Here is a 27,500-nt window from a genome sequence, read left to right on the forward strand (position 1 = left end):
CCCACCCCCCCCGAAGAAATCAGCCCCCATCCCCCTCTTCTCACCCCCCAGAAATCCTTGTGGTAAACATGTCATGACATTAGGCTTGGGGGGAGGTCGAATCCAATGGGAATCCTTTGGCCTTACATCACCATGCAAATATTTATCACTGACCTTTACACGACCTTGCTGAGTTCAAAGAAAATCCCACTGTGCCCTATTATGCAACTGGTTCTAGGACGAGTGTAAGCAGTTCAGGTTGGATGTTGGCCTACACAGGAAATTAGACTTATTTGGTTCGCTTCGTTATCACAGTGCAACTTAAAAGTTTTATGTTATGACCATTGGGTGTTTTCTCATCTTTCTTCTTTTCCTTGCTCCACACTGTCCATCTTTTCACTGACACGACGTATGCACGCTCCATCACCACTCACAGCGGTACAGCCGAGCCTTGGAGGATCTACAAAATGGCCGAGAGGGCGAGGTGAGCTGCATAAATAATTGATGTTGAGGACGCATTATGCTCATGATGGATGGATTTGTGATGCTTCCCGTAAGGCTGTCTTGCTCTCATATCCCCTACCAACACCGCAGTGTCCGTTCAGTTTAAAATAGTCAAACCTCTAATGCTTTTTCCGCATTAAGCCAACACGAGCCATCACCGACATTTCCTCTTTTCATGACCATCACACCGTCATTGCTGCCACTTTCACATCGAAATGTCTTCATTTTATGCTACGATGATCATCGTCATGAGTTTTGACATCATTTTAGTACGCTATTCGGAATTTAGCATTTCCAATCACAGCCATGCCCTCCAGAATTTCAAGTGCATTGGACGAATTGTTTATGCGAGCAGGAAAAGTTTTTTTTTTTTTAAACTCTCATGCTGACTTGCACATTGTTTACTCGTAGTTTGATATTCACAGCCAAGACATTTGTCACATAACTGCAATTATAAAAGACAATAAGAAAATTAGCCAATCAGGAACCTTTTGTGGTGGAAAAGGATTCCAGAAACTATGAGGTGCATCAACTTGGAAAAAGTCTAATGTTCTTCTTTTTGTACAAGCTGTTGTTGTAATTGTATGAGTATATCCATCCAATAGAAGGCATACTACTGTTCAGCTATCCGACCAGTGATGTCAATAATGTGGGTACAGCTTCCTCATGGTTGATCAATTCGAGTCTGAGATTGAGCAAATCAACATGTCAGAGTGTGAAGGACTCCAATGGAATATTCTTTACAAATACTGATGAGCTGTGTAAATCAAGGTGAAGGGAGAGATCTCCACAGGGCATTCATTACCTTAGACCAGCACCGAAAGGGAAATGGTCACATGGATTTAAAAAAGTTTATGTATGAACATTAGTCTTGGACTGGACCATGCTGTTTCTGTCTTAATGACTTCATCAGCAGGACTAATACTAAATATGAAACTTATTAAAAACATGCCCATGAGCCAAAGCCGGAGCACCAATTGTTTTCAGGGTGCTTAAAAAACAAAAATTCTTACTGGCAAAGAGAGAAAGAACGAAATGTAGAAATGAGAAGTTATAGAATGTGAGCAAAGACAGAAAAAAAAGAAAAACACCAGCAAGCCCTAACCATGTGTATCATGAGCATAATAAGTGGAATAAACACTTTCAATAAGGTTAAATTCAGACAGGAGAAAAACTCAACTAAAACTGGAAGGGCACTCGGTAGAGCACGTACCTCCACCACGCAATGCCTGATCCACGAGAACATATCTGGTCCAATACATTTTTGAGACATCGTGCTACATATCGTTTTTGGCCCGATCTCTCAATGGTGAAGAATCACTTAAAATTATCAAATCTAGATCCGGATCTTCACCTGAATTGAAATAATTCTACCCTGTCAAACACCCAACATGTCCACCAAGTTTTGTCAGAATCCATCCGCAACTTTTTGAGATATCGTGTGATATATAATTTTTCATCCTATCTCTCAATGGTGAAGAATCACTTAAACAATTCGAGTAGTCAGATCCGGATCCGAATCTTCACCAAAATCGAATCAGTTCGCCCTTGTCATGCACCCAACCTGCCCACCAAAATTCATCCGGATCTGTCCACAAACTTTTTGAGATATCATGTACACAAACAGACAGACGGACAGACAGGGGTGAAAACATAACCTCCTTCACCTTCGGTGTGGCGGAGGTAATGAATGAGATATAATATATATTTTGTTGTGGTTCTGCAAAACCGCGTGCCTCTAAGGCAATGGCACCCAACATAAAGTGATCCCCAGGCAGTTATTTCATTTGTCTTCGTGCAGTCAGACCTTGCCCTCATGTGTAATGGGTTAACGGGACGAAGTGTGTTGCGTCGGTCTAATAGCTAGGTCTAATAATTATATCTCTATCTTCTTTTCAATCTGGATTTCCATCCAACCCTTTCCTTTTGTCCATGATACAAATCGAAGCAGGCACTGCACCCAGGCAGCCACCAGAGAGAGACTCAACACCAACACTGTACAGGACACGCATGGTGCGTCCTTTCATTTGAATCTGTGCACTGATTTACAACGGCATCTCACCTTGCTCAACCTCCGGTCACCAGAAGCTCACTACCTCGATCACCAACATCTCCCGCACACAAGAAAAATCACCCCGTGCCTCCACGCACCTCCACGCACCTCCGCATTGAAACAATTCACCACCAAAAGGGTGTGCTCTCGGACCGTGTGGTGTGGGGATGGGAAAGCACGTTAACAGCACCAACCGCAGCTCGCCGGAGGTGCCCCAAACGGTCATGCGGGACCAACATGACCCTCGCCCAGTCGCCAGAACACGGCCCAGGAATTCGATGCAAGGCTCTGGACCTTGTCACGCCAGATGTGCGAATGAGGCCGCTTCCGGCCCCAGGAGCCTGGCAGGGTGGGGCTGGGACCTAATGGAAGGGCACGATTCGGATGATGGCGCGTCGCTTCAGGTCGTCATCCCACCCCTTGTCCAGGGCTTATAAAAGGCGGATTGTGAAGCCGTTTCTCTCTCTCTCTCTCTCTCTCTCTCTCTCTCTCTCTCTCTCTCTCTCTCTCGCTCTTTCTCTCTCTCTCTCTCTCTCTCTCTCTCTCTCTCTCTCTCTCTCTCTCTCTCTCTCTCTGTCTCTCTGTCTCTCTGTCTCTCTGTCTCTCTGTCTCTCTGTCTCTCTGTCTCTCTGTCTCTCTGTCTCTCTGTCTCTCTGTCTCTCTGTCTCTCTCTCTCTGTCTCTCTCTCTCTGTGCACTTCCTCACCTGTCTCACACTCGTCTCCGCCTCTTTGCTCCGCCCTCTCTTCATTGCACCTCGTTGTCTGCCTGTCGCTGCATCTACACTCGGTGTTGGTCTGCGACAGACGTTCTTCTGGACCAGTGCGGAGCATACGTTTCCTTGAGCCCTGGCAAAATTATTAAGCAGGAGATAATGCGCCGACTCTTAAGGTGGAATCGCTCAAATCGAGCATCCCACGGAGCGTATTGGGTTGTGCGGTCGGCCAACCGCTCGAGGTTTTGAGAGGCTGTTGGTTCTCATCTGCTAGTTCTCATCTCCTTCCTTCTGGCTAACTTATCTTCAGTGTGTGTGTGTGTGTGTGTGTGTGTGTGTGTGTGTGTGTGTGTGTGTGTGTGTGTGTGTGTGTGTGTGTGTGTGTGTGTGTGTGTGTGTGTGTGTGTGTGTGTGTGTGTGTGTGTGTGTGTGTGTGTGTGTGTGTGTGTGATGGCACCTGTTGTAGGATAAATTAAGATTGTAGAAGATATATTGGGATAAGTCTGCTCTGTGTCTGCTTTTGTAAGTTGCTTGCCTTTTGTCGCACCTCACAAATTCCTTGCTATCCCTGCTGTGCATAATAATAAACCCATTTACTGTGCCACATCCCTTTCCATGCCTGATTGTAAATAAATACATTATATAGACATGTTCCCAGCTCATTTTCGTATTTTCTTTTGTTGGTCCAGTGTGGTCCGTATCCGAGCTTAGCCGGGACGTTATCCTCCAACGATCTGTTTTCTAGCCGATACGTCCTTGGCAGTTAAGCTCGACTGCATCTGATTCGGTAAGGTGATCCGGTTTGAACAAGACATACCGAGGGTGTCTGCCCCGGTAATTAGATCACCTGACCATTTTAGGTAACTTGTTTCCATTAGAGGAAGGACCCTAAATCACGTGGTTGAGTTATTGGCGTTCACGGTCGATTAGTGACCCGCCGCGTCACGGAGTTATCCATGTGGGACGGCCTGCGATTCTGGAGAGTCTGGTGGGAACCCGAGGTAGCTTCACCCCCCCCCCCCCCTTGTGGTCTTCTCGCCCCGACCCTGTGTCCGCAACAATATATATATAATTTATATTTTAGGTTTATCTCTAACACACACACACACACACACACACACACACACACACACACACACACACACACACACACACACACACACACACACACACACACACACACACACACACACACACACACACACACTGTAAGACGTTGTCCTTTATAAAGTTTGCAGTGTTAGCGTGAGAAAATTCTGATTATATCCAAAGGCTCAATAGGTCAGTGGGCTGTCACTGCCAAAGTGATGAGGTCCTTGGGTAAGAGTCCTGAGTCGAGTCAGAATTTTTTTCACACTAGCCCCACACAGGAATTTATTCCCGTGAATTAAAAAAAACAGACCTCCCATTTACAGTTTATTGGTGAGGTGTGGCCTTCATGATAAGAAAAAGAGTGGGCACCGGTTAATGAATGTATTGACAATGGTGTATAAAACTAAGAAATCACCGATGTCTTCTTGGTATGGTCGTCATTTGTTTTTCACTTTTTGCATGTTTCAAGTAGGCTGATATAAGAGCTGGAGGTGTGGATGGAAATAGTCGTCTTCTTTTCATATTCAGCTCATGGCTGTGGATGGCACCCTGTAGGTTAGAGCAGGAATTTGTAATTTGTTCAGGGTGCTGGTGATAACTCTACTCTTCGTGAAGGACACTGTGGGATCTTTAACGTCCACTCACTAACGCCAGCAAATGGAACGACCAACTCAACGTCCCGATAGGGGATGGTGCACGGATTGATGAATCGTCCTGCATGTGAAAAAATGAACAAGGGTGACAGTTTATAGCCGAGTCAGAATTCAAAACCAGGATAGACAGCTCAGAGGTGAGCATGCATACCTGTAGGTCATCCTACCAACCCTGATGGATGGAAATCATTAAATAAATGCAAGCAAATAAACAAGGAACCATCATCGATTTACATGAACCCACTCATGACACAAATGTTTGCTGTCGTTCTCGCAGGTAGAGAGGTCACTTGAATGGAGCTGAACGACGCAGTGTGAGAGGTCAGTATACCAACAATGGAGCAGACAGGTGACCAGGCAGATGCCGACGTGTCTGTTTACTTAGACCAAGTGCAAAAAATAGTTTGCGGCCAAACCTGTTTCAAGTGTGTACAAGTGGTAATGAATTACAAAACATGAATCGAGTTCCTTGTCTGCTTTGATATAGAACTGAACAGTCCGCTCTGTCTTTGCTGGGACTATAGATCTGCACTCAATGATTAACATTTGGTTTTCACTCGAGTTACATATTGTTAGACGAGGGATGTTAAGAAAGCTCGACGATCAAGATACTCAAAATTATCCAAGATGCATCAACATTATTATTTAATACATAAGCATATATAACTGGTAAGCATATATACAAATATATATATATATATATATATATATATTCTTACCAATTATATATGTATATAATTGTATGTTTTTTAATTGAAGGATCCAACTCATACTTTTTCGGTATGTCTTGGACTATTGTGAGTATCTTGCTCGTTCACCGATTGAATGTCCATGTTTGTGAGTCTCGTGATCTCACATCCTATGTCGATTTGACACTCGTAAGAAATGTATTCGGATCAAGAATATAAATTATGTTCTGTATGGATCGAAAGGGGCCACTTTGAAGATGAACATCCGATTATGTTTCTCTTTTTGGCAGTTATACTTGTATTTGGCTGACGGGATAGCCTCGATGTATGCACTCTCATCTTTGAGCCGTCGAGCTTAGGTTCAAATGTCGACACAGCTATAAACTGTCACCTTTGATGCTTGTGTGTGAGAGTGAGGTGTACGTGCACCGTCCCTCGGATGGACGTCAAGCTGGAGGATCTGTCAGACAGCACTGGTCGTTGGTGGATGTTAAAGATCCCATGGTGAAGAGTAGGTGAGTTATTGCTATCACTCTGAACAAATTAAAATTTTCTGCCCTGAACAACTGCTGGTGGGTCAATGGCAAACCACCCAGCATGACCTTGCCAAGAGACCGGCACCACAGACCTTGATGATGATGATATTTGTACTCGGGTGTGCATGAGAGTGTTCTGATGGGCTGGGATGGCCACCTCTACCTGGAATATCCCCACTCCCTCCCCCCCACCCCCACCCCATGCTGCACCGGAGGGAGCGGCTGCATCGAGTTTGTATAATTGTTACCCCACGCATGCGAGGTGAAAAGTGGGGTTAAGCAATTGGTTCACATTGTCTGTCTGTCTATAGATGCCGGTCTATGATCGAGGAATTACTTCATTTCAAATGAATTTCATATTTTTAATATCATAGAATACTAATCGGAACATGAACCTGCAGTTTCGGAGTACTTTGGCTGTGAAATTGGCAAAATGTACTGAATCCCATCCCAATCGCACATGTGCAGAGAGGAGTAAAAATTTTTTTTAACTGTCTGCCTGTTTGGCAACCAAACAAAATTGAAAATCATTCCAAACAGGATATTTACTGTTTTTAAGGATGTCATAAAGGACACAAACAACACGCACGAAGAACTAATTTGACGTGTTAAATAAGGTGGTGAAAAAGACACTGCATCAACAGCGGTAAACTTCCGAAAAAGAAATGTTTTTTTTTTTTCTTCTACGGCCCTTAAAAGCTTATTTTTTTTTCTAAATGAATTATATACTTGAACACTGTAGAACACAAATCGCTTTCTTAGTAGTTTCAAAAACCTTCAGATTAGCAGTACTTGGACAAATATTTACTCCATCTCATGCCCCGAGGGCAGGGTAACTGTGAGGTTCAGCAATCATGCGTCATGCCCCAAGGGCAGAGTAACACTGAAGTTTCAGCAATCATGCAGTCTCATGCTCTAAGGTCAGAGTAACCAGTGATTCAGCATTCACATAATCTCATGCTGTGAGGGCAGAGGAATTGTGAGATTCAGCTTCAGCCAAATATGGTGGCGCATCATGCTGTTTGTTTAGTGCCAAATGCAAAGCAAGATTTTAATAGGCCTGTCCCACGTCATTTTTTATCAAGAAAATGCTTGGGTTAAGGTGTTCTATGAACTCTCTAGTTTTAAATAGCTATAAATATTCTCACAACTACAAACTAGAAGGGCACTCGCTGGAAATCATAATATCCGCCAGGCTGAACAGGTATATGTTATGTATCCCACTGATAGGCTGGATTTGCATCTGGACCTGAAACCAAAATCGATTTGGCTTGTTCTTGTCGCCTACCCAAAACATCCAGCAAGTTTTGTCGTAACGCATCCGCAAGTTTTTGAGATATCGTGCTATATATTGTTTTTGGCCCCATCTCTCAATGGTGAAGAATAACTATAAAAATTATCGGATCCGGATCTGGATCTTCAACAAAATATAATCAACTCATCCTCGTCACACACCCAACCAGTCCACCAAGTTTGACCGAATCCGTCCACAACCTTTTGAGATATCCTGCCACAGACAAACAAACAGATAGACAAATAGACAAGAAGTGAAAACAAAACCTCTGTCCACCACCTTTGGTGGCGGAGGTAATGATTCATTTTCTTCATATTTTTTAACATTTATAAGGTTGTCTTGAAATGCATGATTTAGGTTTTTTTTTTTTTTTGTATCATTGCAATTTTCCTCAAAAAAACACTTTTACCCAACAAATGTGAGTTGATGAATTATTTCATGAATTAGAATTTATTGTGATTTGTTCTCACCAATGTATGTTAAATAATGTCTCCATTGTTGCCAAATGAATCTGAATGTAATTGCCATTGCTATTGGTGGCTTGCTGGTGGTTAATTCGGGCTATCAGGACAAAAGTGATGAAAATTGTTTGAAGACGAGAGTTAAAATTTGAATTCCCTTTCAAGGATCTTCAACATCGGCCATTAAGCCCATCAAGCCTGCAAAACCTATGGTTGTTTGTCGGTGCTCTATCCTTTAAAAAAAAACAATGCTGAACATCAAGCAAGGAAGCAGCACATACCATTTTTGAAGTCTTTGGTATGACTCAACCGGAGTTCGAACCCCCGTCCTTCCAGACTCAGAGCAGATGCTTTAACCATGACACCGTTGAGTCTGAGTTGGTCTCATTTTAAAACATTGTGTCCAAGAAAAGGTTTGTGCTGAGCTCAGGAGCACATTTTCCAAAAAACTTTATCTCGAATTTTTTTTTTACATATTTTGCCACAGTTGTATTGCGTCACATCGAGTACATGACAGAAGAGTATGCAACATCCTTTGGATGCCTTACCCGTGCTCTTTCTTCATCGAATTGGAGGCAAGCCATGCCATCTAGACGCTGCAAGTCCAGCCAGCCTCGCCACGTCACGCATACGCCGTTCAGGATCATGGGTGCTTGCAGGAATACCTGCCAAACCACAACATGTCATACATCAAGCAAAATTGGCAGCAGCATCATGAGTTTGCTGATGCTCATTATCATAAATATGATTTTTGATATTTTATGTCAAAAGAAGGCTATAAAGGGAAAGGTATCCTTACCATATTTCACGGACTGGTGTTTGTGTATTTGTGGGCTTGTTTGTCGGGCTACTCCTCCTACAGTTCTGGCCCAATTCCATCCAGACTTGCTACGGAGGATCAGCATGACCCCAATTAATGTATCGGGGTGTTTTTTTTTTAATCTTTGCTGGTGGTCTTGGTTACGAGGGGAGATGAGGGCAGGGGGGGACGCAAATTCTTTATGTAAATGTATATAATTTCGCATTGCTTCCAGGTGGGGTGAGGGTATTACAAATCTCCACCATTTACAGTCCACTATTCCTGTCCCCATGTTTTCCAGTGCAGTGAGGTGTTTTAAATTATTAGCAAGAGGTATGTTGTTGCTTCATGCACATAACTTCATGGGTTATTTATTTTTTCCTATACAGAGCTCTCACTTGCCGAAACACCACCCAAATAAAGGTATGCGTCAGAAGAACGTGTTGCATGCTTGGAACAAGATCGCCCGTAGGGCGGGTTCTCTGCTCGTATAGATAAATTGATGTTATATCTTCTATAAACTTTGAAAAACGTTATTGATTTCAAGCAAGGCCCACAAAAGATGAGGCCTTAATAATAATAATAATAATAATAATAATAAAGTATTATTATTGTTATTATTGGCCTAACAATAAGGGCACAGCCGAAGGGAATTGAATATTTCAGAAGAACAAATGTCCAGGCGAGGAGTAATAAGACTAGTGATATCAGGGGTTTTGCTTCCGGCATATCATGCTGTCAAAAGTACATGTGGATGATCAGATCAGTGGTTATGTTGAAAAGTTTGGAAGTATGATTTTTTTTCCGGTAGTTTGGTGAATTTTGGACTGACAGGATGGCCTTGACTCGAGAGGTATGCACACTCACCTCTAAGCTGACCAGCCTGGGTTGGAATCTCAGCCCAGATATAAACTCACCCTGGTATAACCCTTGCCAAGAAACTGCTTCAGCAGCACCAGCACTCTATAAACAATCTGGTACATCAGAATAACAAATAGTGAATTTCATTCATTTTGTGATTATATTTTTTTTATTACTCTAGAGCTGAGATTGGGACTCTAAACCTTGAGCTGAGAGATTTTATTTTATTTTATTTTATTTTTTTACAGATATACCTAGTGGAAGAGCTAGTACTAGTACACTGAACGAACCAGGACGCAACAGGCACAACAAAGAGTAGAGAGAGGGGAGAAACACCAACAGCAGAGTTGAAGGCCAAGACAGAGGGAGATGGACAAACAATGGGTGTGGGGATGAATGGAGGGCAGGAGAGGATGCAGAAGGAAACTCTCAGGAGGGAAAACTGGAAATTTTCAAGGAGGAGGAATTGGGGTGGAGATGAGGGAGGGAGCAGCCAACGAGGGTAGAAAAGATCATGGTTTTGGATTGGGGACGATCTGAGATGGTCGTGAACAGCTGATGAGATATTCCTAAGAATAGAGCACACATTCCTGAGTTTTTATTAAATCTGAGCAATATCTCAACTTACTGGCTTTCAGGACATCTTCACCATCAGCAAAAAAAAGGAGATTTTTGACATTTCCCACCCTTCACTCAGCTCCCCTCCTCTAATGGATACAGCCACAAACCCTCAGGAAGGGAAAAATGGAAACTTGGAAAGAAGTGTGCTTGGATGGGGTGAATGGGGGTAGAAAAGATCATGGTTTTGGATCGAGGATTTGAGATGGTAGTTCTCATCGTGTGCTGCCTTTTTGGCTGATGGTTGCATCATTGGTTAGGAGTGCGACAATGCCACTGATGCAGTTCCCCTATTACCAGTATACTGTTGCTCATTTCACTGACCTCAGAAGGACGACAGGCTGAGTCAACCCCCTGGTGTTAATTCCATATTCCCTTCTTTTTCAGTACACCTTATCTCCATCCAGCCTCTTTTCCTTTCTTTCCATCCATTTCCTCCTTTCATCATTCCCAGTTTAATTTTATTTTTCCAAATTGCTTTATATCCATTTTACCCCAATTCCCACCACGACCACCACCCTTTATGTATGAATATGTAGATCAACCGCCTCTCTTTACAAAGTGAGAAATTCCTCTCGACATCGTCAGGACATTTTCAGTTGCGTTGAGTGATAAGTGAACCCAGTGTTCTTAACTTATTACAATGACCTATTCATAAGAGTCGACATTTGCTTGACTTTTTTGACTATTTTCCTGGTAATTCAGTTGAAGTAATTCCGATATCAGTGTTATGGTCTCGTCGGGCGTCCGATAAAAACTTAACATTCCCTGATATTGTTGAACTGCATTTGATTTTGATTTTCTTGAGGCACAGACAGTGCCTTGAAAATGATTATGTTGTATGGAGTAAGTGAAATGGCAGAAATAAAATAGATAACAATAAAAATAGATAGTTGACAAACGACGCCTTTATGCCGGCGTACGGCGTCGCGCGGGGCATGAGGCCAGAAATTTTGACTCCCGGCCAAGTGCCTCGCGCTAGCTCTTTGTGGTAATTACCTCTATTACTCTCTAAGCGTGCCTCCGTTCCGACTCAGGAGGGCTTTCTGTAGCCTGCAATTGATTGGAGCGCGACGCGGCACGGGCACGCGATCCTGCAGTAAAACATGGGCGTGCAAACAGCCCGGCCTCCACCAGGGTCCTTTTGCTGGCCACTCGGGTGTCGCTTGAATTGTAGTTTGAAACAAATTTAACCTCGTCGATGGGTGATGCTACGTACGCTACCACACGCGAACTGGATGGAGAGTATTCCGAGTGCTCGCTGACGAGCTTGTGTTGTCCACGTACTTGTAACGCATGCCATGAGTGGTGCTGTGTTGCAACCAAAAGAGTAAAAGTGTGACCCGAAGGAAAAATGGTGCATTTTACTCTCAGACTACTTTTACACATCATCACATTAAACTCACCACTGGATTTACATGTAAACTTAGAAGGCATCCCTTTGGGCCAGACTTTTGCTTTTTGGTTACGCTCCTGGATGCGGGATGTGTCATTGGCTTGCATGTGGTTCCAACATAGATGAAGTCTTTTTCATGCTGAGGGAAAGGTTTTGAATACATCAAGTCATGGATTCCATTCTAATGTGGTACTACTACTTAAACGGCTCCATTTAATCCCACCTTCTTGTGGGGGTCGGCCAGGGAATGGTTACGGTCCGACTCTCTGACGAACCGGATGGCCTGGCCTGATGTTCAACTGCAGGTGGCATGAATTTGGAATTTGGCCAAGGTGTTGTGATAACTTGCTGACTTTTCACGAAAGACACTGTGGGATCTTTAATGTCTACCAATAACCAGTGTTGGCAAGCAACTCCGTCTTAACATCCATCCAAAGGACGGCACACACATATCGATGCCTCGGCCTGCATGCAATCCCACGGCACATCAGGATGACAGTTCAGAGCTGCGTCGAGGTTCGAACCCAGGTGAGACTGTTCACAGGGGGATGCACATACCTTTAAGATATCCTGCCTGCTCTTGGTTTCAATTTTAGAACTTATCTATCCTTTTATGTATCCATGAGTGCCGGAATCACACATTGAAATGTAGTTGAAGATTTACTCCATTTAGGAAAACAGATTGTATTGATTGTAATGACCCCCCCCCCCCGACAAGTTGTTGTTGCTTGTAAGAAATAGTAAAATTACAATGTTGTCAACGACGATTGTTTTGACAATCAAAAGACAAATTGTGGTGCATTATTTATTGATCATGGAGCTGGTGTGAACAAAGCGTTTTGGTGGTTGCTTGTGTGTAGTGCATGTAATGCGGGATCTCACCTTGCCTGCCTCGCGCTCGAAGTCAACAAACTCTTGGCCTGGCTGTCCGCGAGAGCTGACATTGTCTGACTGCGGGGGCAGCAACTGAAGTGAGAGGTTTGTACCCGTTGCCACAAATGCCTGAGGAATGACATGGGCCACGACGGGAAATAGCAAACAATGTACAACAAATAAATATTACATTGTGACATAATTCAAAGTTACTCCAAGGAACAATGAATCAATCAGAGCAAACTTTGTTATATTAAGAATATTTGCCAAATGAGGTGCAATGAAGGCCACACACCCATTCAGAAGCTCAGGCATCATGAACATACTAAGTTTACAATTGCTTTATCATATACTTCCAGCACTCTCTTCTCCTTGCATCATTTCACCATTATGTTGGGGTCAGAGGCTCATGGGATGTGTACGCTTGGCTCGTCTTTCACGAACCAGCTCGCCAACCTGAGGTTCGACTGGAGCTGGCAGGGTTAGGGTTAGCTGGCAGGGTTAGCAGTTAGGGTTAGGGTTAGCTGTTAGGGTTAGGGTTAGCTGGCAGGGTTAGGGTTAGCTGGCAGGGTTAGGGTTAGCTGGCAGGGTTAGCTGGCAGGGTTAGGGTTAGCTGTTAGGGTTAGGGTTAGCTGTTAGGGTTAGGGTTAGCTGTTAGGGTTAGGGTTAGCTGGCAGGGTTAGGGTTAGGGTTAGCTGTTAGGGTTAGGGTTAGCTGGCAGGGTTAGGGTGAGCTGTTAGGGTTAGGGTTAGACGGTGCACCTGTTGATACAACGCCATGCCTTTGAAATACCACAGTGACAGTTTGTTGTCAGACTGGGAATCAAACCCAGACAATACAGTCGTGCGCTTTCAAAGATAATATGCTTTCAGCACTGTGACTGTTCAAGCAGGCAGATAATGGCCAATTAGTCACATTCCCTCTGGCCTACTCATGGTGGTAGATTGTTCGTCATGCTTCAGGTGTCATAGATGCTAAAATACTTTGTTGTTTTTTTGGTTCCTCCTTTTATGACTTCCTCTAACCTGATTTTCTCTCATGGTTTCTTGCCTTCAGAAATAGGTTGTTATTGAATAGATAATGTGTTGGATTCCTGAATATGTAAGTATGAAGGAGGCCACACGGTGTTGGGGGCATCTGGCTCCACATTTTTCGACATTCTCGTGTTTTTTTTCTTTTCAATTTTGTGTAATTCCTGCATATCCAAGGTCCAAGGTGGGCAATTCTGTCTTCGGTGGAGACACTAGGTATAGCTCGGCGAATCATTCAATCAGACTCTATGGCGTAATGGTTTGAGCATTCGTTCTGAGTCTGGGGTGTCAGCACTTCAGTCTCCGGATAAGTCATACCAAAGACTTTTAGAACGGTACCTGCTGCTTCCTTGCTTGACACTCAGCATTTGAAAATGATAGAACATGAATAAACAACCACAGGTTGGCAACCTCGCTGTCCACCTTTTATTGGACAGGGTCCCACGGCATACCTTTCCGGGGCGGGGTTTCAGCTTTGGAGAAAGCCGACCCTCCCCTCCACACGTGTTCGAGAGAGGTCGTGGTGGTGAAACTGCCTCGAACATCCTCAGGAATCTGTCTCAGGCAAAGGTGCGCTGTGGCCTGTGAACCGAGGGCTGCAAGCGCGATGGTACCGCGGATCGTAATGGGCCGAGGGGTCACGCAGATGGGATGGTTGTTAGATGTAATCACCTAACTAAAAGAAATCGCAACGCACGCCTTTGATTCTCCCACTAGACAAAAGGAAGGAGATCTGACTACACACATACTTAACGACATAACTGACTTTTGGGACATCTGTATGTTGACTGCATATGGTTTCCAGATCCTTAACAATATATGCATACATACATACATTTTTTTTTTAATGCAAGCTATGCAATTGTCTGAATGGGGTAAACATCGTAATGACAGCACGTATAATTCTGGATGATGCCTCATTTAAGAGCTTTCAAGTCCAGACAGTGCATGCGGAGGTCTACAAATATCAATATTCGTGATGATAGAACATGAATAAACAACCACAGGTTGGCAACCATTGCCCACGTTTGATGGGCCGAATGGCCTCCTGTGTTGCAGTTCTTTGTAAGGGAACTCATTAACCAAGCACCCCCCCCCCCCCATATACTCTCTCACGTGGCTCATGCCTGCGACCCTCTATACTTAAATGTGGATTTCTCAAAGGACTGCTATTTAATGGAATGTGAAGATAATTACAGCAACTCAGAAATAACTTGTTTAAACTACTGGGTTGTTTGGAATTCTCATCCTCGAAGCTTGGCCGAGTCACCAAGTCACCGAATGCAACTAAAGTTTCAGGTAATTCTTACATTTTAGTGTTATTACCTGATTGCCTCTGCCAGAGAAGGTGAAGGAGGTTATCTTTTCACTCCTGTCTGTCTGTCTGTCTGTTATTTGCAAAATCGAAGATTTTTCAAGTGTATTGATTAGTCGATTTTGTTATTCTGTCTGTCTGTCTGTTTGTCACCTCCAGGTCACAGTTTCAAACCGATCTTCACGAAACTTCACCACATGGTAGAGTTTATCATGTGGAAGAAGCCTATTGTTTTTGAGGTCAAAAGGTCAACATCACCCCAATGTCTACAACTTAGGTGAGATTTCTAAAACCTCAATTTTCATCCCATTGACTTGAAATTTGAAGAGGATTTGCATATCAGGTCACTGAATTCAACCACTAATTATTTTTGAGGTCAACATAGGCCAAAAGGTCAACATAGGCCGAATTTCTATAATTGTCCATTTTCATCTGATTCACTTGAAATTTGAAGAGTTGCGTACTTGGTCATTTCATTCAACCACCGATTATTTTAAAGGTCAAATTTGTTTTATGGATTTTGCAAGTATCGTGCTCTGCACGACTTCTTCTTCTGATTTGTCTGTTTGTCGGTTTGTGTGCAGGATATCTCTAAAAGTTGTGGACGGATTCGGACGAAACTTGGTGGACAGGTTGGGTGTGTGATAAGGATGAATTGACTCAATTTTGAACATCCGAATCCAGATCCTGATACGACAATTATTTAATTTTTCAAGTGATTCTTCACCATTTAGAGATGGGGCTAAACTGAGATACAGCACAATATCTCAAAAAGTTGTGTAAGGATTTGGATGAAACTTGGTGGACAGGTTGGATGTATCCATCCATCCATTGGGACCATACTCTGTGCAGAGCGTCGGTGCTGCCGAAGCAGTCTCCTTGGCTATTGGACACAATCCTGGACGGGTCACCACTTCGACACAGGATACCAGCAAACTGGCACTCATTTTGCTGACCTCAGAAGGATGACAGACAGAGTCAACCCCACCTGGTATTAATTCAACAGAAAAGGAGGTTTTGAACTCAGGATCCTAGGATCCCAAGCCGACCACCCTAACCATTAAGTTAACACCAGGCATTTGGGTATATGACCATGACGAATTGATTCGATTTTGGTGAAGATCTGAATCCAGATCTGGATACGAGAATTATTTAATTTTTAAGTGATTCTTCACCATTCAGAGATCGGGCCAAAACAGATATATCGCACGATATCTCGAAAATGTTTTGGGCCCGATATGTTCTCGTAGATCAGGCATTGCGTGGCGGAGGGATATGCTCTCCCAAGTGCCCCTTCTAGTTGTGTCTGTGTCACTCAATCTCAATCCGTTTTTAATTGTACAGTTAATTGAAATAAGTACAAAAAGACATTCCCTTGGACTGATTGATATACACGTGACCAGTATGTCCCTGGCTAGACATAAAAGTCTTCAAAAAGTTAAGTCTTCAAGATAGCTGTTCACCACCATCTCAGAGCCTGGTGCTGGCTTAGCGGTTTGGGTGGTGGCTTGGGATCCTAGGGTTCCTGAGTTCGAGTCCCGTTGGCCACTGAATTAACACCAGGGGGTTGACTCAGCCTGTCATCCTGCTGAGGTCAGCGAAATGAGCACCAGTATACTGGTAATAGGGGAACTGCATCAGTGGCATTGCCACACTCCTAACCAATGATGCAACCATCAGTCAAAAAGGCAGCACACGATGAGAACTACCATCTCAAATCCTCGATCCAAAACCATGATCTTTTCTACCCCCATTCACCCCACCCAAGCACACTTCTTTCCAAGTTTCCAGTTTTCCCTTCCTGAGAGTTTGTGGCTGTATCCATCTTGTCCACCCTGTGTGTCCTCCCCCTTCGCCCCTTTGTCCTCATTTCTCCCCACATCCCTCATCTCTCCAAATCTCTTTCTATGTTGCCCCTCATCCTTGCAGATTTTGTATTTCCCACCTCTCTTTCTACTGTTCATTTTCTTCTGTTTTGTCCTCTGTAAACAAAAAAAAGAAGTCCTCATTCATGTTTGTGGACATCCCTCCCAACTACCCACACTCCAAAATACATTTCTGCTTAAGATGCCTGTTATAGTGACACCAACATCCTTAGAAATGTAAAATGAATCAAATGATCCCACTGTTCTAATCAAATGGTCCCACTGTTTGAATCAAATAATCCCACTGTTCTAATCAAATAATCCCACTGTTCTAATCAAATAATCCCACTGTTCTAATCAAATGGTTCCACTGTTTAATCCCAAATGTAGTAAATCAAAGGAATCTCCATACCACGTCTGACCGTCCATCCCGGCATCCTGTCTGGAAGCGCATCTGCCTCTCCTCAATTGGACGATCCCGGTAACCTGTATACCGTACCTGCAAAAGTAGCACAATAACCTTACTACATTGCTTCAAATTTAGCAATGTTGGTAGTTCACCACACATTCATTCATATCTAAATCACAAACATGTTTCTGTCACAATTTTGAATCACAAGTTGAATGAGCTTAAAATGCAAGTTTATCAGAGTAGTTTTACATTATCATAACATTCTGATATGGTGGCACCCTGTAATAACTTTCTGATATGTTGGTACCCTGTAAGAACTTTCTGATATGTTTGTACCCTGTAATAACTTTCTGATATGTTGGTACCCTGTAATAACTTTCTGATATGTTGGTACCCTGTAATAACTTTCTGATATGTTGGTACCCTGTAAGAACTTTCTGATATGTTTGTACCCTGTAATAACTTTCTGATATGTTGGTACCCTGTAATAACATTCTGATATGTTGGTACCCTGTAATAACATTCTGATATGTTGGTACCCTGTAAGAACTTTCTGATATGTTGGTACCCTGTAATAACTTTCTGATATGGTGGTACCCTGTAATAACTTTCTGATATGTTGGTACCCTGTAATAACTTTCTGATATGTTGGTACCCTGTAATAACTTTCTGATATGGTGGTACCCTGTAATAACTTTCTGATATGTTGGTACCCTGTAATAACTTTCTGATATGTTGGTACCCTGTAATATCTTTCTGATATGGTGGTACCCTGTAATAACTTTCTGATATGTTGGTACCCTGTAATAACATTCTGATATGTTGGTACCCTGTAAGAACTTTCTGATATGTTGGTACACTGTAAGAACTTTCTGATATGTTGGTACCCTGTAATAACTTTCTGATATGGTGGTACCCTGTAATAACTTTCTGATATGGTGGTACCCTGTAATAACTTTCTGATATGGTGGTACCCTGTAATAACTTTCTGATATGTTGGTACCCTGTAATAACTTTCTGATATGGTGGCACAGTGTAATAACACACCACCCATGATGCCTGGTTGCAAATCACCATCTACATTTCTGAGAGAAGAGATGTAATTACTATTTTATGAAAAATGTTTTTCAAGTTTTTTGGAATCTGAAAAAAATAGACCGTAGTGAACACCCAGTCATGTTAAAAGATTAAGATTAGTCTTTAAAACTCTGCTCAAATCGTCCATTTGAAGGGGGACAGACAAATAAACAAACAGACAAATGTGCACTGTGTTTTATATCGATATATACACATATGTAATGTTCCTCTGTTCTAATTAGAATGAGAATTATTAAATTTGATAATTTGACATATATATATATATATATATATATATATATATATATATATCTATATATATCTATATATATATCTATATATATCTATATATATATATATATCTATATATATATATATATATATATATATATATATATATATATATATGCTTTCTTTTTTTTTAAAGAAGAAGGCGCTTCCAACCAAAAGTAGAAAAGCTATATCGACTCCGCTGATTTGAACAAAAAAGCGAGAGCAGACCCGATCTCGGGCAACGTTCCGCCGGCTTTGTAGTCGGCTTCATCAGGCACAATAGATGTATCATCGATGGTCGTGATATTGCCCTGTTCTTCCTTCTGAGTGTGAGTTCTGCGGTGGGTTGTGCCATGTCGATTCTGGCCCTCGGGTGGTGTTCCAAGGCATCCCAATTGAGTTGAAGTCAGGGCTCCGATTTGGCTTTATTAGATTTTCAACGTTGTTGTACTAAAACCAATGTTCTCTCATTGACACAGCACCAGAGCAAGGTGCATTGTCATGTTGGTAGATGTGTCGGCACTCCCCTAGAGTTGTACCAAAGCCGGTAGCGTAGCGATGTCCGAAAATGTCATTATATGTTCACCTTTATATAGCAGTTGTAGTTTTGCAGAAAATATATGCACATGCAGGTTGGGAAAGTCTCTTTTAAGTTTGGGTTTATTGCCTAATATTTTTGGTATTGATATGTGGACCGATAGTTTCGTATCCTGGTGTTTCGCCCGAAGACAGGCCCGGTACCTCCGAAGCAGTTTCTTGGCAAGGGTTATGCTGGGTGATTTGCCGTTGCCTTCCCAGATAAATAAAAACAGGAGGTTAAATAAATTGTAATTTATGGTTGTGAAATAAATGAGAATCGAAATATAAAAAATGGTATTGAATCATAGAAAACATAGGATGGAGAGATATCTTTCGGACAGCCAATGAAAGACGTTGAGGCTTCACCATCAGACATGACCTGCCCTCGTGGCTGGCAGGATGGCCTAGACCGAGAGGTATGCACACACTCCTCTGAGCTGTCTCGCCTCGGTTTGAATTACAGGGCTAGCTATAATTAATCTGTCATACTGGTATTTCGCCTGCGGGGTGAGGCATCATTGTAGTGCCATACATCGGATGGACATAAAGCTGGGTGTCTCGTCTGCTGGCATGACTTGGTGGACATTAAAGATTCCACGGTTTCCTTGACGAAGAGTAGACGAGCCATCGATGGAACCAAGAACAAATTACAAATTCCTGCTGTGACCTATCGGGGGCACTGCATCCGTGGCACAGCCACACCCCCAGCAAATGATGCTCCCCACTGCTATTCTGCTGCATACAGAAGAATAATTACACTTTCTTTTCCTTTACATTACAACTTGAAGAATAATTATTGTTATTATTTTAATTGTATTTTGGCAAATGAATGTCTTCACAAATTAAAATTTTCAACTGAACAATTAACCCTATTTTTTTAATTGTTTTTTTTTTTGTGTCTTCTTTGTACAGCCACAAATTTACTGATTGATCCCCAAAATGCAGTTGACGTGCTTAGCTCGTTTATCCGAAATGCTAGAATGGTCAGAAATAAAAACAGTTTGCAAAATCTAAATGGCAAGAACATTAAATAATTAAAATGTTTGGCTTTTTATGTATTTTCTTTGGAGGATGTTATGAACACAAATGCCTCTTAAGTCGAGTGCTCGTTAGTTAAGGGATTGCTAAAAAATATGGGCTTCTTATACTTTGATGTATACCTTGTGCAACACAACATCATTATGGCCCAAGCAGTCTTTTCTTGTCCGACTCGTGTAAATACAGATGAGCTCGAATCGAGGTTGATAGAATTAAACAGTTTAGATAATCCGTATTACATAACCCGAGGTATAGCTGTGTGCATGGGTTTACATCAACAGCGTGAATTCGAGGCAGTCAGCCACCAAAGCAGGAAACTCCCTTGTTATCATTGCTCGATTTAATATACTGCATACAGTACTATTTAAGGTGGCTGGCTTTGGGATCTTAGGGTCCTGAGTTTGAGCCCCTGCAGGCTGTTGAATTAACACTAGATGGGGTTGACTCAGCCTGTCATTCTGCCGAGGTCGGCGAAATGAGTACCAGTGTACTGGGGTAATAACCGTTCGGGGTAACCTGCGTCGGAGTGGCGACCCGTCCAGGACGTGTACTCCTTGCCAATGAAACTACCTCGGCAGCCCAATGCACCTTTATGGCACGAAAGGAATGGTATTATTAGCTCTCCTGTTCGAAGAACAGAGAGCTATAGCGATACCCCCAGCATGAGCGTGAGCGTGAAAATGTTAAAGTTTTTGGTGCAAGTTATTTAGAAGCTTGCCATTCATTTAATATGTGTACTAGGATGCTGAAATTTGGCATGGAGGTTCCTTTGGGGTATACTATTGGTGTAGTGAAGTTGAAATAAAAAAAAATTTCAAAATTTTTGACCTGTTTTGAACTTAACTTTTTTGTAACACATCAACGTTAAAGTTTTTGGTGCAAGTTATTTAGAAGCTTACCATTCATTTAATGTGTGTACTAGGACGCTGATATTTGGCAGCGAGGTTCATTTGGGGTATACTATTGGTGTAGTGAAGTTGAAATTAAAAAATAATTTCAATTTTTTTTTTTAATTTTTGACCTGTTTTGAACTTAACTTTTTTGTAACACATCAACGTTACAGTTTTTTTCCTTTCTTATGTTTTTATCTACCACACTATTTTTTTACTGATTACAATATACAAATACATATATTGCTTTAAAATTATTAGGATCAGACTTCACTACAATGCTTTATAAAAAATATTATTAGACTAGTCTTTTAAAAACGATAAATGCATAAACAGGCGAGCATTGGGTGGCTTTGACACTAACTCTCTGGTTTTATTATACAGTACTATGCATTGTTTATCGATAATAATTTACAATAGGACTCTCTGTGGTCTACAACTATACAATGCCGACTGTTTGACTCTTAGTTTAACGTAATTGGTTGAAAGACAAGTTATATAGGTGTTTGCCCTGCTCTTTTTGAATTATGCTGATTTTACATTTACTTTGAGTGTGATGCATGACCTCAGCGAAATGTGTGGGTACCCCCACATTGAGAGATTAGAAATTAAAAACAAAAAAACAAACAACGTTGGCCGTTGATGATGAAGATAAAGTGTTTCTTAATAGGTATTTAATCAGGTGTATACCATGTCATGCCGGCCATTACGACACAAGTCTACGGTGAGGTTATTTCCTGGTCTGATGTGTTTTGCTTTGTATACCATTCATTTTGTTACTACATGTTGTAGTTCAGGGCAGTGGCAAAGTTATAACTTTGATTTATTTACATTATGATACCACCTGTTAAAAGATGTTATCTTGACTAATCTTTGTAATTTTAGTTATTTGTGACATGAGCTTACGGATGTATGATTTGGGAACCGGTCATTGTATTGATCCCAGTAGCATTCAGGGTTTATTCTAACGTGCAGTTGTACCCCTTTTGTGCAGTTGTAAATTCAAAATGTGTAGTTGTAAATCCAGATTTGTGCAGTTGTCAATTTGTTCTTTGTTTGAATTTGCATGGCTTGGGTGTCATAAACTAGGAAGGAACCACAATAGACGTCACTGATAGTCTGATAGCTGACCAAAACTTTTTTTAAAATTAACCTTACAATATAATGCAATCATACATATTACATAAATCATAATATATGACATAGACTACCACATTTCACATTACAAATTATATCTTAAACAGTGAGGATTATCAAATGCATTTACAGTAGATGTGAAACCACAAGTGGTTGCTCCTAGTCACACAAAGAACAAAATCATAAACCTGAGTCTGAGGTTGACTATGACTAACATTAGAACCAAGTTCCAGGTAAGTCCAACTCACTAGATGTCTTTGGCATGAGTAAGATTAAACAAAATCTGTAGAACTTAACGAAAATGAACATTTGAACCTGTCCAAGTAAGCAAAACTGTAAGAAGTTCGAATTTCTTGACCTTCTTCTTAGGTGGTACCTCCACCTCGTCAGGCTCGTCATCCTCTACTTTGTGTTCTGCTTCTGTGAAAACTCCCTTGAAGTGGACTTGAAACTTTGCTTTGTCATGGCTTTTGTTTCTGCGTGCCTTTGATGACAGCCAAATCATAACCGCCTCCCTTGGATCAAATGCACTTGAGCAACTCGACGTGGCTCGCCGAGGTCACATACTGGAGGTCCTTGTCAAGCTTTACTTCCTGGGAGGGATCATTGAAGCTGAAGCTGTGTGACTTTCTGTAAGTCACTACTCTCATGGGGAAGGAATTTGCAGATAGAGACAGCTTCTTGCCATCTCCGTACACCAGAATTAGTAGACTGCCAATTTTGTTTGCAAGGTCTTCATTTGCTGTTGATATTAATTTATCCAAATGAGAGACTTGCGCAACTTCCATCCTGGAAAGTGAATCTAGTCTTTGTTTTTTCATGACTTGTCTGTGCATTTCAGATTTAACATGAACATCTGTGACAGCTTTTCGGTACACAGTTCCTCTTGGTAGGGTGATAGGAGGTAATTTCCCCTTTGGCGCATACCTTTTCACAACATGAGACCCCTTCATACAAGGATCACAGTAAACGAAGTGTCTCCCATGTCTGTGAAGGTGAACAAAACATCCTTGATCACTGTTGGTTGTAGATGGATTTGAGTTATCTGCTGGAGGGTTATTTGTGTTTTCACTATCTTCAGAAGTATTTCTTTCCAATTCGTATTCTCTTGATTCATCTTCTACACTTTGTGTATCTGCCTCAGACTGTTTGTCTTCATCTGCAGCTGTTGATGTACCTGGCATGGTATCATCATCCTCACCAGGTTTGGATGCTACACCACCAGCTGGACTAAACCATTTCCTGATATCCATTCTGACCGATGACCATGCCTGTCAAAAAAATAATTATATAAATTACCTCACATATACTAAAAATAGTATTTATTTGTTTATTTATTAACTTACTTATTTATTTAGTTTTCAGTCTATTTGTTTATTTATATATATAGTCTGAAAAGAGACGTTACAATAGGTATGGGTGACTGGTATATTTTGGTTTGCGGATATGTATCATGTGACGATGATTCATACCAAGAGTTACAGTAGCCCACTCTTAAATGTGTGTGTAATTAATTAGATATCGTTTTCTTGCAAAATAGCCATATATGGCAGATTGACAGATGAAACTGGTCAAGGCACCCCTCAGAATGCACCACAGAGCATCGAGAAATCAAAAATTTTCTGGGGGAGACCCCCAGAGCCACCCGGCGGGAGGGGATACCCCTCCCACACCCTCCCGCGCTCTGCGCGCCTTGCCCCTCCAGGCCTCGGCGCTGCTACGCGCCACGAGGGCTGCGCCGTCGTGCTCGGCTGCTTCGCAGCCTCCATTTTTTCCCGCCCTTGCCTCGCATCAGAGTTTGTGCAGTTGTAAATTTTCCTTCGAATAAACCCTGGTAGCATTGGCATATGATTGCGGACCTGGGTCCTGGGTCAATGGTCAAATGGAACCCAGTCGGTTTAACACACAGTTCATGAAAGAAGCAGATGTGTGCAGTACGATTTAATTGGGTAGTACATCAATTAGCAAGTTATGAACAGTACACCAATGCTGAAATTGGATTCCACAAAAGATCCACACATGGACTGATCACAAAGATGACTAAATCAATGTTTCATTAATGGTCATGAACATGTGATCAACTCTCTTGTTTGTTGGGGTTTGGAGGCCCATACTCTTAGCGGTACGTTGGGACACTCATGCAACTCGTGGATATTTTGATAGATACGAACCAATTCTAGATAGGTTACCACTCTATCACCGGATGCAGAAATTTTTACTGACTGGCAATGGGAATCAAACCCACAGTGGTGAAGGCGACGGAGCAACAGCTATTTCACCACCAAGCCTCTCTCACATCGATTCAACAAAATGTTTTATGACAAATCCTGATGTTTTCAGACTTTTACCAATTTTTTGATAACATGGAACATGTCCTTCAATCCTGGAAATAAAAATCTCACTATCTCACCATGTTGCTCCAGAAAGATTGACAAACTAACTCACCTGTCTATTCCATAGTCAGCCACTGTAGGGGTTGAATCTCTAGTAATTGTATGCCTCACCATCAGCCATGACCTCTCTCGAGCCAACCACAGACTGTGTGGGCATCCTCCATCGATCCAAGTCTTTTATTGGAAAATTAGAGCTACTCACAGTCTACAAGACCCATGTCTGGAGCTCAATGGAGTATCGCTCTCCCCTATGGGCTGGTGTCCCAGCTTCACATCCATCTCTCTTGGATTCAATGGAATCTAAAGCTTTCAACATTATTAGAATCTCCCACAATGAGGCCGAAGTACAAAGGTGTGTTGCTCTCATAGTGCAAGCAGGTCAGTGGTCTCTGGTTTTTTTTAACCTCCTCTTCTCCAATATTGCTCCCTCTGTACTCTCAATCATTCCCAGACCCTCCCCAGGAACTCCAGGATGCACGTGTTCTTCCAATAACCCCCTTCTTGTTAAACTTCCAAAATCCAGGCTGACTGCATACCTCAACTCTTTTGTTCCTCGCTTCTCCCATCTATGAAACTGCCTTCCAGAGGCCGTTCTGTCTCACTCTTCCTTCAAGGTCATCAAGCAAGCAGTATACCGTCCATCACCTCATGTCATCCCCCATCCTGACTGATGATCTCTCTTACCTTTTACTTGCTGGTTTCAGTGTTTCCTCCCCTTCTCACTCTCTTCCTTTCCTGTTCATTTATTCTCTGGCTTGCTCTGCCCAATTGTTGTCCCGCTATCCCACCATCAATTTAACATTGCTCATCCACGAGCCTCGCTCCTGAAGAGAGAGAGAGAAACATTTGTGCTGAGCAATTTTCCATACGCCCAACGTGATATGCAAATTTGGTTTGGTTTAAACAGCAACCAAGGAAAACGAACATAATTATTTTTCAGTCGTCAGCTCAAACAACAAAAGACTGGAATTTTTCATCCTCACCAGGTTTGGACTTACCTCACCAGGTAAGTGCATACAACTTTTACAAACCCAATCCTGTATTGCCAACGGTTCGCAAAATACACTCAAACTTAAAATGAACCCTCCCAACCTGCACATGCCTTTTTCCCACAATGAAAATCAGGATGTCTTCTTCATATAATAAAGGTGTCTTTCTTTTGTGACAATGTGGACAAAATGTAACTACTTTCTTTGCTATAATATCTCAGCAAAGGCCTTTACCTTTCTAAGCGTGATAACATACGTTGTCTTACTTATGCTGGATCTCTTCGGAATTGGTTCGAGGACAACATTTGAAATCTGCAATGGCAAACCCTGAGCAAAAATCGTGTGCTAGTACCCTGGCTAAATTCAAACATTCCTGCTCACATGTACATGGCCACTAACCTCAGTAGTGTAGTCACACTTCACTAATGATGCAACCAGCAGTATTTAAAATCGAATAACAGTCAAATGCAACTTGCCTTACAGGCACTCTTTCATCGATTGTTTAAGCTCCTCTATGTTATTTATATATTTATGTTGAGCCACGTGATTATTGATACATTTTCCAATGTAAGGAGATCAATGTTGAAAGTAAAACATGCCAGGACCTTCACAAAGACAATTTGAAATTTCCATGATAAAGAACAGTAATTCATCTAAATGTTGTTATATCCCCCCCACCCCCAACATCCTCCCTGGTAGCCCTCCCCCCCCCTGGTGTTATATATGTACACAGTATTGGAAATAATTATGGACACAAAGGAAAAACTGACAGAGCTGTTCATATGCTTCATAGTCATGTGAAATGCTTCAGAGTACAGTCATGTGTCGATATAATCCACTGTGGTTGGTTGCCATGCAAGCAGAAAGTGTCACACCAGAAGCAGGACGATAAAAATACAGGCAGTGATATCATTGTAGTTTAGTGAATACACTATGGCTCCTTGGAAGGAAATATCACATGGCAAGCATATATAAATCAAAGCTTTAGCTGGTGAAGGTAACTCATTGGCACATTGCAGCCCGACTTCATCTTTCAGTACGAGCTGCATCTGAGTATGACATGCTCAACTCCAAGGTTGCCCCAAATGAGCTGAAACAACAGCAGTTACACATGGAAAGTGGATGGCTGAAACGTGCTTTCTTACCTTTTAAAGGATTTATTTTTATATTGAAAAGCACATGGAAGAGGGACGACAAGAGGCTATGATAAACAGAACAAACCAAGCGAGTCAAAAGACACAAAGAGGAGAATGGGATAGGTAAGCGTATATACAATGGATGAGAAATAAACCACAAAACATAACCCAATAGGTGCCACAGATCACACTTTTACAGAACGAAATAATGCAGGTGGAACTTCCCTTTTCTCTGGTGTGCAGAGTGGTCACAGTTCAACACAATGCAGCCTGTTTTAGAGACCAGGTGCATGGCGAGAGCCAGTAACGATGGTGCCCAAAATAAGTCAAATGGCCATGAGCAGGGCCAGCGATGAGTAGGCCTTGAACCTGCCAAGGTGGTCCCCTTTGTCCTTGTTACACAGAGGCCTCCTGGCCCTCTAAAAACATACGATGATCCCAGCTTGGGTCGATTCCACACAAAGCTTCTCCTCCAAGTGAGGTCTCCATCCTCCTTTTCCTCATGTGAGCCTCTCTGTTCTCTCCTGGTGGACTCAGTTCTCCTCTCTCGTGAACTCTCGAGTCCTCTCTCGTCGACTCCCATCCACACCAGTCGACTCTTGTGCACCTCTGGTCTCGACTCACGGACTCTGGACCTCCTCTTCGTCCTGGCAGAGTCTCATTTTTGCGTCCCGCCCACTGGGTTGGCCCCATTAAAAACAAAAGTTCCTCTTTTCTTCTAGGCTCTACAACCCATTGTGCCACCATGGCTGGAATGCACTGGCCAGAGAAATAATTGGCCGTTTACACACATGACATGTGCCTCTGCAATGGGAAGTCCTCACCTAATCCCACCCACAAATA

The 27,500-nt window shown here is 42.2% G+C and overlaps 2 protein-coding genes across 11 annotated transcripts in view; one reads left to right on the plus strand and one right to left on the minus strand.

The window, feature by feature from the left end:
• Positions 1-17,258, plus strand: part of LOC147020235 (uncharacterized) — a 28,403-nt gene extending 11,145 nt beyond the window's left edge. The window contains exons 3-6 of one of the 6 annotated variants that reach the window (XR_015061725.1): positions 416-463; positions 5,273-5,316; positions 15,028-15,145; positions 17,124-17,258. Coding sequence is in view for 3 of the 6 variants with exons in the window: in XM_085895427.1 (XP_085751553.1) it covers positions 416-463; positions 15,028-15,106 (127 nt within the window). In the remaining 3 variants the exon portion in view is untranslated. Of the gene's footprint in view, positions 1-415; positions 464-5,272; positions 8,530-12,509; positions 12,630-15,027; positions 15,146-17,123 lie in introns of those variants that run through there. The other 5 variants (XR_015061724.1, XR_015061723.1, XM_085895429.1 and 2 more) reach the window with 5 other exon arrangements.
• The window catches only part of LOC147020234 (core-binding factor subunit beta-like), an 87,987-nt gene that overhangs the window by 54,360 nt on the left and 6,127 nt on the right, over positions 1-27,500 (minus strand). For all 5 annotated transcript variants that reach the window (XM_085895425.1, XM_085895424.1, XM_085895422.1 and 2 more), the window contains exons 2-4: positions 17,146-17,232; positions 12,532-12,651; positions 8,524-8,640 (exon numbers count right to left, since the gene is read on the minus strand). In XM_085895425.1, the coding sequence (XP_085751551.1) occupies positions 8,524-8,640; positions 12,532-12,651; positions 17,146-17,232 (324 nt within the window). The remainder of the gene's footprint in view (positions 1-8,523; positions 8,641-12,531; positions 12,652-17,145; positions 17,233-27,500) is intronic.

The sequence above is a fragment of the Eptatretus burgeri genome, chromosome 9 (genome assembly GCF_056783735.1).
Source record: "Eptatretus burgeri isolate ZD-2024b chromosome 9, Ebu_testis_v1, whole genome shotgun sequence".
NCBI lineage: Eukaryota > Metazoa > Chordata > Myxini > Myxiniformes > Myxinidae > Eptatretus > Eptatretus burgeri.